Source organism: Dermochelys coriacea, chromosome 2 (assembly GCF_009764565.3).
Source record: "Dermochelys coriacea isolate rDerCor1 chromosome 2, rDerCor1.pri.v4, whole genome shotgun sequence".
Taxonomy (NCBI): Eukaryota; Metazoa; Chordata; order Testudines; family Dermochelyidae; genus Dermochelys; species Dermochelys coriacea.
The window spans coordinates 128,941,830-128,954,215 of record NC_050069.1 but is presented as its reverse complement, the minus strand read 5'-3'; the positions used below and the strand labels follow the sequence as shown (position 1 = coordinate 128,954,215).

Genomic DNA, 12,386 nt, shown 5'->3' with positions numbered 1-12,386 from the left:
AATTCATTTCATTCTCTTTCTAGTACAACATTATTATATTACTCTAAGAGTATCTTCAGTCTGTGTCTGTCCATATTAAAGAAGGGCTGGCTAGGAATTCTTGCTACCGACTCGTGCCTATGAGTCTGAATAAAAGTGTTCTCTCCTCACATGTAACACAATTTGCTAATTGCCATCAGATTCAGAGAGAGAATACTAAACTGAGACTTAGGCTTTTTTCAGAACAGATATTGCTCTAAGAGTTGTTTTAAAAAACCAAAACCCTTAGCTGACTTTCCTGTTTGTCACACTTTGGGCCTGCTACATCTCTCACACCATTTTTATGATAACATAACTGACTGAAATGGAATTACTCCTGTTTTACACTGAGAGCAGAATCATGGCCATTATGTACGTTGTCAGATCATGAAATGATCTCAGATCTTAAGGCTAACGCTTAGTATGGGGTGTGTCTTTATTGGTACAGTAGTGCATTCCTGAAAGTCAGTGGGAATTTTGGGCATTGAAGGAATGCATGACTGGGTGAGGTGGGCATACCATCTGCTGTAGATTCAACAAAGTTGTCCCTTCCTTCATAGATACATTTTCTTTTTTAAAGAGAGAGAGAGATTCAGACTCTGATGTCAGTTATTCCAGATTTATACTGGCATAAATCTATTGAAGTCAATCATATTACTTTGGATCCACACCTATGTGACTAAGGTCAGAATTTGCTGAAGTTTCCTATTTCTTGGTTTTTAAAATGATTTCCCAAGACAGAGATTTCTGTTTTTGTGAATGCCTTGCCAGAAAACAGGGAGCGTCAGGGCAGATGGTGAGGCACAGCAAAGGCTGCAAATCTGAGACTCCTTGATGTAAGTTTCACCAGGAAAGGCAAGAGGTCAACTTGGAGTCACAAAGATGCAGTTAGAATTAAGGGATGCTGTTGGAGCTAACAGCTGGAAGAGGACTCACTTTTTTTCAAGTAATCAAAGTAAAGATTAGAGTTTGTTTGCTGGAAAAAAGGCTGAAGGTCTTTTCCTTTCTCAGCCACCATTCTTAATAATATAATGTCTCCACTGTGCATGGATAACATTTTAATTATTAACAAATGGAATTTTGTGAGCATCTAGTGGAGAATATATCTCTGCATAATTGCAAATATCACAAAAGATTGGGTGTCATTGAGGAACCTATCTTTTAGTTCTCCTTTGTAACATTTATCCTTGACAACTGAACACGGACTTGAAATGATACAGTGATTGAAACCCTCCCACAAATGTGTGTTTGTCTAACCAGGATTTAGTAAAGTTTAGGCTGAAGTGTTCCCATTTCATCAAGACATCCCTAATTCCTAATCCCAGTTCCTAACCCTTCTCCCTCAAACTATAATACATTATGTGTGCTTTGCTTTAATGCTGATGAGAAAATAAGACCACCTGTTTTATATAAAAAATTAAGTAAGAAGAACTGTGCAAAGCACCACTTGTCAGATTTGTCAACTCTATGTAGTCTTTTAAATGCAAAGCTTACCTTGCCCACATACTGAGTATCTGGACCTGTGTACTCCTCCAGCAAGAAAAACTGATTCCACATCCAGCCACGTTTGCTGCGGTGCAGGGTTTTGCCATCATCCTGTGAAAACCCCAGTATCCTTTCATTTTGTGAATATTTGGTAGTCCTTTTGGGGGATGGTGTCATGTGAACCACATGAAGCATATAGGTCCAGAACAGAAATGACAAGCAGTAACAAGTCCTCATTGTTTGCAGCTTTAGCAAGGATGCTGCTGGGGTTGACGTCTCTCCTGTTTCACCAGAACAAAACTCTTGAAAGGTTGTATTCTACTTTAAAGGACCTGTGAAATGGACAAAAGTTTCTGGGTGAATTGTAATCATCTCTAGGTCAATATACTCTGTTAGAGTATATTTGCAGCCTGGTTGTTAAAACTGCATTCCTAACTTGCCCATGCGGTTGCCACAGCTGCGCTTGTAAATCAGAAAACTGCACACACAAAAGGCCAGCACAGGAAATGGGCCAATCATTTGTACTACCACTGTATTTTAGTTTGTTACATACAAATTAATCTAATTTTAGTATCAGGCTCTTGAAGTCTTCTCTGTCCTCCTTTCTCTCCCTCTTTTTCCCAAGTATATGATTTCATGCACAAATAATTATTGAATCAGGTGATATGTTTCTGGATCTTAAAACTTAATCAGGCTCTGGTTATTTAGGTACAATGTTTAGCTGGGTTCTAAATCATAGAGCCAATTCCTAGCTGTTACTATGATGTTAAGGGAGAATCCACACAGAAACAAAGATTTCAATTTACTCAATCACATGGCTCACCTTGGCTTTGCCCCTACCTTCTACTATCCCACCTTTCCCCTCTGCACAGTGGTTCCAGAGAAGCTAAGATTTGCAGTGCAGAGAGACACACACCTCCTGTGTACCCACCGCCTAAATCCTGCCTTTGCTTATACAGTGGAACTGCATCAGTTGCTCTGCCAAGGGACTTACTGTGATATAGATGCAGGCTTTGTTCAGAAGAGCGTAAATGAAGAAAAGGGCCTCCTGCAAGACCCCTGAACTGGGATTAATTATATTTATTAGATGAATTCTGTAAGATATCTATTCCCGAAAATTCCACTGGAGTCATTTTGTGTTTGGAGTAAAGCTGATCTGAAAATGTCTCTCCCAACACCTCCCCACCCCTAAACCCCCCATAGCGAAACAAAATCAAAAAAGAGAAAAAAGTCATTTTTGTTTAATTTTTCCACAGAAAATTTTAACTTTTCAATGAAAAATAAAAAACCCTAAAAATCTAGCCAAAAGTTGAAAATTTTCATTTGAAAATCAAAATGTTTGATTTGCAAATGCCACTGAGGTGCCTCATGGGAGTTCTCCTTCTGATGACCCACGACGTCATTCTCTTCCATGGGCTTGGGCTCCCTGGCTGGACTACAACTCCCATGCAGCTACATGGTTTTTATTTTTTTTCTTAACAGCTGCACTCCATTAAGAGAGTTCCATGGCAATGATGCATCATGGGAGATGTGGTCTTGCTGGGGACCCTGCCCCAGAGAGGAGAATGAGGCACCTGAACTTCAGTGAGGCACAGTGGCAACAATTGTGAATCAAAGTTGTGGTTTTCAGCCATAATTTTGTTTGTTTTGTTTTTCAGGTGTCTGTATTTTTGAGAAGTTAAAATGTTCTGCAGAAAGTAGACACTTTTCACAAAACAATGAATTTAGCTGAAAACAAACTTTCTGCCAACAAACACTTTCAGTGGAAAATTTGGCGAGCTTAATGATTATAAAGTTAGACTTGATTCTTCACCATGCCTGGCTAGTACAGATCCTTGCATCTGTGGGGAATCCAGTTTGTCAGTGAGCCTCTGCATGGGCACAGGGATTCTGAAGCAGGATCAAAGCCTTGGTGTATTTTAGTTACTTCAATCAGAGATTTATCTGAGAAAGAAGTGAAGGCTTGAAATATTTATCACTCTCTAGCATCATGTTTTAAAAACAAAAAGAAAACATTTTAATAGGTGTCTAATTTATGCAGAAAATTATAGTTATAATGCAGGAAAATTCTAATTTTCTTCATTTCTTTTTTTAATTGAAGAATCAAAGCACACAGTGAATGAACTCTGATTTGCATAAAATCGTGCATGTACATAGATCTTGGCATAAATTAGAGAACATGTTTTGTTTGAATTCTGTAGGTATATTCAATATCTCATTTTGTCTCCTGTTATTCTCAGTATGTTCCTGTTGAGTTCAGAGAACCATGGAAGAGCTCTCCTGTGGCTAATTTAACACCTATAAATTCCCAACTGGTTAAGTGAAGAATGTGTCCCGTAATAGATAGTGTGTTACTCTAAAACTCAGACTCACCTCAAATCTAATGGAGTTTATTTTTTTAATCATTTATTTTGTTTTAAGTGACAAACTCATCTAAAAAAGAAAAGGAGTACTTGTGGCACCTTAGAGACTAACAAATTTATTAGAGCATAAGCTTTCATGAGCTACAGCTCACTTCATCGGATGCTCACGAAAGTTTATGCTCTAATAAATTTGTTAGTCTCTAAGGTGCCACAAGTACTCCTTTTCTTTTTGCGAATACAGACTAACACGGCTGCTACTCTGAAACTCATCTAAGTTTAGTTTTAGTTATCAGCAACTAGAGCTGGTTTGAATTTTTTCAATGAAACTGTTTCTCATCAGAAAATCCCAATTTGTTGAAACCACATAACTTTGCAAGAAATGTTTCATTTTGTTGAAACTTTAATTGGGAGGGTTTCTCAGATCCAGGATGCATTTTTTGGGGAGATCAAAACAACAGAGAGTGAGCCCAGATTAGCCAAAAGGCAAGTGCATAGGGCACTCATCTGGGAAGCAGGCAATCTGTATTCATCTATCTGTTTTGAAGCAGGGACTTAAGCCTGAGTCTCTCACATCACAGCTGAGTCCCCTAATCCCTGGGGTATTTGCTAGTCTGGAGTGGGTCTCTCTTGTTTTTCACAATTTTTTTTTTTAAGTTCTCAGTTTCGTCCTGATGTGGAGCAGGACATTTATTGAAATCTCAAAAATGTTTTCAGGAAGGGCAAATTATTTCCCGCTTAGTTCCATGAGCAACTCCAAATACTCTGCAGTGAAAATATATATTCAAATATATCTTCATTAAGCAACAAGAGCAATATACAACATTAAATTAGTTTCTGATCAACTTTTGGACAAAAGTGTTCTTGACAAAATCTATGGAGTACATTTTACCTTCTGCTATTTTGTACTTACAATGCTTAATTATTTTTTTCATTTGTTTGCACTGTTTTTGTAGCAGTGTTGTTCCCAGAATATTAGGGAGACAAGGTGGGTGAGGAAATATCTTTTACTGGAAAATATTAGTGAAAGAGGCAAGCTTTTGAGCTACACAGATCTCTTCTTCAGCTTTCCCAGAACCGAGGAAAGCTCTGTTTAGCTTGAAAGCTGGCCCAGAAGTTGATCCAGTAACATATATTGCTTCATCCACCTTGTCTCTTTATTTTTTCATGTCTTTCTCAATATACTTTATTATGTGCATGGAATATATGGGCTTTTTCCTGTTGTTAATTGAACCCCCATACATCTGCCTTCTGTTTAAGGCTTCTAGGATTACATAATTATTCCTCCCAAATCCACCTACTCAAGAAACCACTAGAAACTCAACATCGGCCAATACACTCTATTTCCAAGGCAGAACCATGGACCAATGGACATGTCTAACCCACTCAGCTAGCTAGTGCGTAGGTTGAAGTCAACAGCAAGCTCTACCCATGAGCAAGGTTAAAGGCAGCAGCTCTAGGAATTTCTGCAATGAGAAATTCTGTCCTGCTAAACCGTAATTCTTTAACAGAGGATATACTGGAAAAGCTGTCTGCTTCCACATTTTATTCCAATCAGGGCAGGAGTTAAATACTATAGTGAACTAGCTTTCTGTGTCGTGCTGCCCCCAAGTGAATGGTTCACTGGGCTTGCTTACTGGGCAATAAGTCTTGTACTGTCAGCCAAACTCTTTCATCTCAATCGGTAGAGGCCTGTGTTTTGGGAGCTAATGAACGATGGATCTAACTTTTCCCATTGTGTGTGATAATATTGTAGATGTATGCATTCTCTGTAGAGTTAAATGTGTTATAACGATGGGATGTTATAATATCCCCACTCAAGGCAAAACTCTCTTTGCTTTTCAATAGGAATAGCGAGGCATGGAAGTCTGAGACTGGAAGGAAAGGTTTTGTTTGTTTTCTTTCTAACTTGTGAAATGTACTGTGCCAGCTACTATATTACAGCATCTGTCCAGCATCTGTTGCTTGGGCCTTCCCCACCATCTAGTCAATCCATCTATCCTTCATTTTACACAATGGAAAACACTTTATTTCCTTAGTTACATATGAGTTAAAGACATTATTTATGACACGCTATTCATATAGACACTTGAATGCACATATTGTGACCTGCATCCTTTCTTCAGGTTGCAAACCAGTTACATCTGATTATCTTGAATGGTAGAAAATGAATGCTTTTTGCTGTTTGAGAGGTCTGTGGAAGTAACCTGAAATCATTAAAATCTTCCAATGCAGTGAGTGAGTTTGATATCAAAGTCCTTAGAGATTTCCCGGTAAATTAATTTATTTCATATGAAAGACATAATTCTCCTTAATACATTAGCAATTGAAAAAAATATTTCTTAAAGCCTTTTGAATGTAAAACATTCTATTTAGATTCTTGAGGTGTACTGTGAAATAAAGCCTGCTGGGATCAATAGCAGGGATTTGTTAGCAATGATGCCAATTTAAATGTTACTATAGCAATCACCATGGTAATGTATTTAATTAGTGCTGCACAGTCACTCACAAGCATGATATGCATCTTTTCTAACCTTCGGCAACTTTACAATAGAGCATGCAAAATAGTTTGTTTAATTTGTTGACACTGAAATAAAGTTCCATTCCAAATGAAAAAAATAAAAATAATGGAATATAGATGCATAAGCATGATCCATCATATCTCAACTGACTAAAAGTGTAGTGCATGTTTATCTGCAGTAGAAGCACAAGATATGTTTCTCCTAAGTCTTTACATAAAAATGATGCACTCCTTGTTCTTAAAGGTCTAAAGAACCTACAAAGCTGGGACACATATTTTATACAGGATACGCTGCAGTGTGGGCCTAATTTTGTAGTTCTTACTCATGTGAGTAGTCCCTGGCTCTGACTTCAGTGAAACTACTAACATGAGTAAAGACTGTAGAATTAGGTGTGAGGTCAGTATGACTTTTAAAGAGCAAGATATTTATAGATTTCATGTGGAGTGCATGTCCTTTTCCCCCCCCTCCAAAATATAAAAGATGGGGAAAATACTAAAAAGAACAAAAAGGTGAAAAAAATAATCAATTAAAGTGTGTGCACTAAGAAGCCTAGCCGACGTGAGCCAAATCTAATGTCATTAGCAGAATACTTTGGGGGGTTTAGGGAGACACAAAAATAGAATTTAAATATATTTAATGGTGGTTATCACAGACTGTGAGTATTAATGATCTAATGTTATATCCAGTGGGGTTAGTGGAAATATTGCCATTTACTTCAGGAGGAACAGGATTAATGAACAAATGATTCCAAATAATTAAGGACCAGACGTTCAAGTGCTCAGCACCTACAAATGAAGCCAGATTTTCAGAAGAGCTCTGATCTATTTAGGTACCTCAACAAGAGCCATATGTTTAAGAACAATCAGCATCAACAGCACCCTTTGAGACAAGAGCTAATCAGTAATTTTCTGACAAAACAGTTTTTCTTCAGAAAATGCCAATTCATGAAAAACAAAAATGTTTTAAGAGTGCGAGACCTACCCTGATAGCTAAGTACTTCCTTGGGAGATGCAGGGACTTGAACTTGAGCTATAGAGCCAATCCCTCTCTCTGGCCAAGGGGCTATTTAATTAGTTATACAAAGAGGAAGAGCTTCAACAGGGGAGACTGAAAGTCCTGCCCCTGCATATCTGATAGCTGGTTAGGACACTCAGCTGGGATATGGGAGACCCTTGTTTAAGCTCCTGCCCCAAATCAGGAAGAGCAGGATGTGGGTCTCAGACATCCTATATTGTTCTGAGGTGAGAGGAACATCTCACTCTTTAATTGAGACACTTTGGGCCAGGTTTTCAAAGAAGTTCAGCACTCAGTGTGCTACTGAACAGTTTTAAATAGATGTCCCCTTACTTTGATACTTAAATGGAAGATAAACTCTTTTTTGAGAAATCTACCCTCTATTGTGAATGCCGCACTGTGTTGAAATATTAGAAAGTCTATTGAATTCATGTCTATATCCACATCTATTGGCAAATAAATCTATGATGAATGGGGTTATTAAAATAAATATTTATCTTATTATTGAAATTAGAGTTAGCATTATATTTAAAAATATCGCAAGTCCTAGAGACACTCTAGGTGGAGATACTGGGCTAGGTTCAGCCACAGAATATGCTGACTTCTTTTTGCTTATCCAAGGTTTCAGACCCTTGGTACTTGAAATTCTAAGTGCTTGAAATTCCCCTGGAGGGAACTTGCAGCAATTCAATCCCTGCTTCACTGAGCCACTACAGTCCCATATGTGAGTGAAGATGGCAGGAGGATATGTTGATTCATATCTGAATAATTCCCATGAGTAAGGGCTTGCTGTCCACTGGCATATCCCTAGAAGAGTGTGGCAGTGAAAACATCATCTTCCCTCTCCAACAGTGAATCCCTTCTGAGGAGTGGGAGGGTACAGTTTTACCCCACTCTGAGCCCTGGTCTACACTACGAATTTAGGTCGAAATTAGCAGTGTTAGATTGATTTAACCTTGCACCCGTCAACACAACAAAGCCATTTTTGTTGACTTAATGGGCTCTTAAAATCGATTTCTGTACTCCTCCTCAATGAGGGGATTAATGCTTAAATCAACATCGCTGGGATGAATTTGGGGTAGTGTGGACGCAATTCGATGGTATTGGCCTCCAGGAGCTATCTCAGAGTGCTCCATTGTGACCGCTCTGGACAGCACTCTCAACTCGGATGCACTGGCCAGGTAGACAGGAAAAGCCCCACAAACTTTTGAATTTCATTTCCTGTTTGGCCACCATGGCAAGCTGATCAGCACAGGTGACCTTGGAGTCCCAGAATTGCAAAAAGAGCTCCAGCATGGACCGAACAGGTTCTGATCGCTATATGGGGGAGACAAATCCATGCTATCAGAACTCCATTCCAAAAGATGAAATGCCAACATATTTGAAAAAATTTCCAAGAGCATGATGGACAGAGGCTATAACACAGCAGTGCCGCGTGAAACTTAAGATGCTCGGGCAAGCCTACCAAAAAACCAAAGAGGCAAATTGCTGCTCCGGGTTAGAGGTACAGAGCATTATTTTCCAGGTCTGTCTGTCCAAGTCATCCTGTGTGCATGAAGCTATGGAAACATACTTTAGGAGCTCAAGTGGTGTTAAAATGTTACTACATTTCTTTCTCTCTGTGTGTGTGTGTGTGTGTGTGTTGTTTGAATAGATAGTGGTCCCGATCTTGACACCTGTTCTTCCCTACCTTAGTCTAGTCCCTTTTCACCACCCTGGTGATAAAAATGTGCAGGAAAGCAGCCCTACCAGGGCAGCTTCAGATTTCCCCTATTTCCTGCCTTCCAGTCTGGGATATAGATTTGGTGAAGCTAGCTCAATGTCATCTTCTCCGCTGGCATATAATGTGACCAGAGAATGCTGGGTAATTATAGGCAGTCAGCCTGCCATTGATCCCAAGCAAAATAATGGAACAGCTGGTAAAGGACTCAATCAATAAAGAATTAAACAAGGGTAATATAATTAATGCCAACCAGCATGGGTTTGGGGAAAATAAAACTTGTCAAACTCACTTCATATCTTTTTTGGTTGAGATTACATGTTTAGTTGATAATAGTGCTGATGTAATATACTTACACTTCTTTAAGGCATTTGGACTTGGGACCACATAACATTTTGATTGAGAAACCAGATCAATACAAAATCAACATGGTACACATTACATGGATTAAAAGCTGACTAAACAACAGGTCTCAACATTTTTATTGTGAATGGGGAATCATCGAGTAGGTGTGTTCCTTGTGGGATAGGATGGGTTCCTGGTCCTATGCTATTTAACATTTTTGTCAATGACTTGGAAAAAAATCTTTACTGATAAATTTTGCTGATGACACAAATATTGGAGCAGTGGTAAATAATGAGGAGGACAGGGCATTGATATAGAGTGAGAAATCTGGGTTGCTTGGTAAACTGGCAAGCAATGTGTTTTTCAGTATGACCAAATGTAAAGTCATATATCTAGGAACAAAGAATGTAGGTCACATTTAGTGGATGGTGGACTGTATCTTGGGGAGAAGAAACTCTGAAAAAGACCCAGGGATCAATGTTGGATGATCAGCTGAACATGAGCTCCTGATGCAACATTATGGTCAAAAGGGCTAATGTGATTATTTTAAGTATAAACAGGGTAATCTTGAGCAGGAATAAGGAGGTTATATTACCTCTGTATTTCACACTGTTGTCACCATTACCGAAATTGTGTGTCCAATTCTGGTGTCCACAATTCAATAATATTTTTAATAAACTAGGGAAGATTCAGAGAAAAGCCCTGAGAATGATAAGGATGGAAATCTTGCCTTATCCTGAAAGATGAAAGGAGCTTAATATATTTAGCTTAACAAATAGAAGTTAAAGAGGTGACTTGTTCATAGTCCATACATTCCTATATGAGGCTGCTCTAAGCTGTGTCTGGAGCTGACTTGGCCTCGGGCAGTCCCATATGTTTAAAGCTACCTTTGTCCCCAGTTGCCTCATGTATTCTGATAGACATCTGGCACAGTGGAAGATTTGGCCCTATAGTTCCAAGAACCCAACACACTTATTGAAACTTACAGTAATAGTGCAGGGAATGTCAATATAAATATGAGGTTGAGATTTTGTGCCTGTCCTTATGTCTGTCAGGAAAGAATCTTTATCATAACTCCCTTCTATATTCAAATGTGAATTAAATCATCTTCAAAATAATTGTTTTGATGACTTGTGCATTTTCTTTGCTTTGTTAAAAGTGAGTTACAAAGAGGAAAACTTGTAATAGCCTACAACTATCACCGACAGTAGTTCATAAAAGAAAATTACAGTACCTCAATGAATCCTTATCACAGACAGTGTTAAAAACAGTACTGCTTGTACTCCTGTGGTACAGGATGTTTCAGATTTCTCAAACTGCCTGCTGACAGCTTTTATAATTCAACTGTACTAGCTCAGATGTTTGTTTAAACTAGTTCCTACTAAAAGTGCCAAATTGGTAACTCTGAACAATGAAGGTCTCTATTTAGCCACAGGAATAGCACTGGTCCCACTAGTGCAAGCTTCTTACACTGCCCCATCAATTCCTCATATGCCACAGTGATGGATGACCTTATAAAAACCAGTATAGAGAGTTAGGCTCTAACTCTGGCCAGGTGGGTTTAATTCTAGGGATGAAGCAATATATCAGTCTTCTTATCCATTTAATCCTTGGCCTCTCTACTGAGACTGCATTTAATTGTACTGATACTTTTTTATGATTTGGACACTTGTTCACTAGCAGCATGACTGAGACCACTACCTCTTTCATCTAGACCACCAAATAGGCTTTACGTGACAACTGAAAATAAATTTTGGCCATTGCCATCCTGGGCCCCATTTGAACTGGTGACCTAGAGGAGGAAGGTTTTGAACTTCAGTCTGAACTCCCAACTCAGGTTCTGATCTCCATTATACTATTATGGAACTTTAGATCTGTTTTACCAGTGTGAATCCAGAGTACCTTCACTAATTTAGTGGTGTCACTCAAGATTTATCTAGCTCCCTGTCTCTCACTGCCCTTCAGAGTCAAATACAATAAAAAACAAAGGAAATGATTGCATTAAACCCTGTTTGGTTTCTCTGACACACTTTGGAAAACAAAGGGCCACATTCCTCTATGCAGTGCATCTGCTTTGCTCCATCTCACCAGCATGACTGAGCCCCAAAACCATCTTAATTCACCCAGAGAGGATCAAAGTCAGGGTGATCTACCAGTGATGAAGAGCATTTACACCACACATCATTTCTCCCAGGCTACATGCATAGCAGGTTAAAGGCATCATGTCAGAATCCTGCTCCATCACACTAATCCTCAGCTGTGGTTTTGGCCCCTTGACTACTCTCAGGGCATGTCTACGCTATATATATATATATACAGTGGTATAGCTATGATGCTGCCACTGCACCACAGCGTAGACTCTTCCTACATCATGAAGGGTTTTTCCACCAATGTAGTTAAGCCACCTCTCCAAGATGTGATAGCTTGGTAGGCCAGGGATTAGGTCGACCTCAGTGTGAAATTTTTCACATCTCTGACCAATGTGTCTAGGTTGAGAGAGTTTTTAAATGTAGACCAGACCTAAAATATAATAGAGGAATTAGACCTGTACGAAGAAATAGCAGTATCAGGGGAATGCATAGGTAAGTACTACAGACAATTATGTTAAGTCAGATTTTATCTTTCCTTGCTTTCCGTGGGAAGGGATATTTTTAGGTGCAGTACCTGGGTGATTCTCCATCCTCCGTGACATCCTAACCATTTCTACAGCATCAAATTGTAGAAATGGTGTCACTATAGAATATTATGATGTCAGGCAGAGGTTAAGCAGTAGAATCTATTGAAATGCTTTTACTGCAGCTGTCCCAAAAGAACAGTAAATTGCCCCTAAATAGGAGTCTCCAAGCTGAGGGCTAAAGGACTTGGGTGAACAAGCAGCTGTTCATGGCAGCTGTTCATGGAAGAGAAAATACCTTAAACTGC

General features: G+C 39.0%; 1 protein-coding gene across 4 annotated transcripts in view; it reads right to left on the bottom strand.

The window, feature by feature from the left end:
* LOC119851904 (cadherin-9) overlaps positions 1-12,386 on the bottom strand; it is a 123,500-nt gene that overhangs the window by 86,553 nt on the left and 24,561 nt on the right. For 3 of the 4 annotated variants that reach the window (XM_038392501.2, XM_043508435.1, XM_038392500.2), the window contains one exon: positions 1,513-1,835. In XM_038392501.2, coding sequence (XP_038248429.1) covers positions 1,513-1,740 — 228 coding nt within the window. In that variant the 5' untranslated portion in view covers positions 1,741-1,835. Of the gene's footprint in view, positions 1-1,512; positions 1,836-12,386 lie in introns of those variants that run through there. The other variant, XM_043508436.1, reaches the window with a different exon arrangement.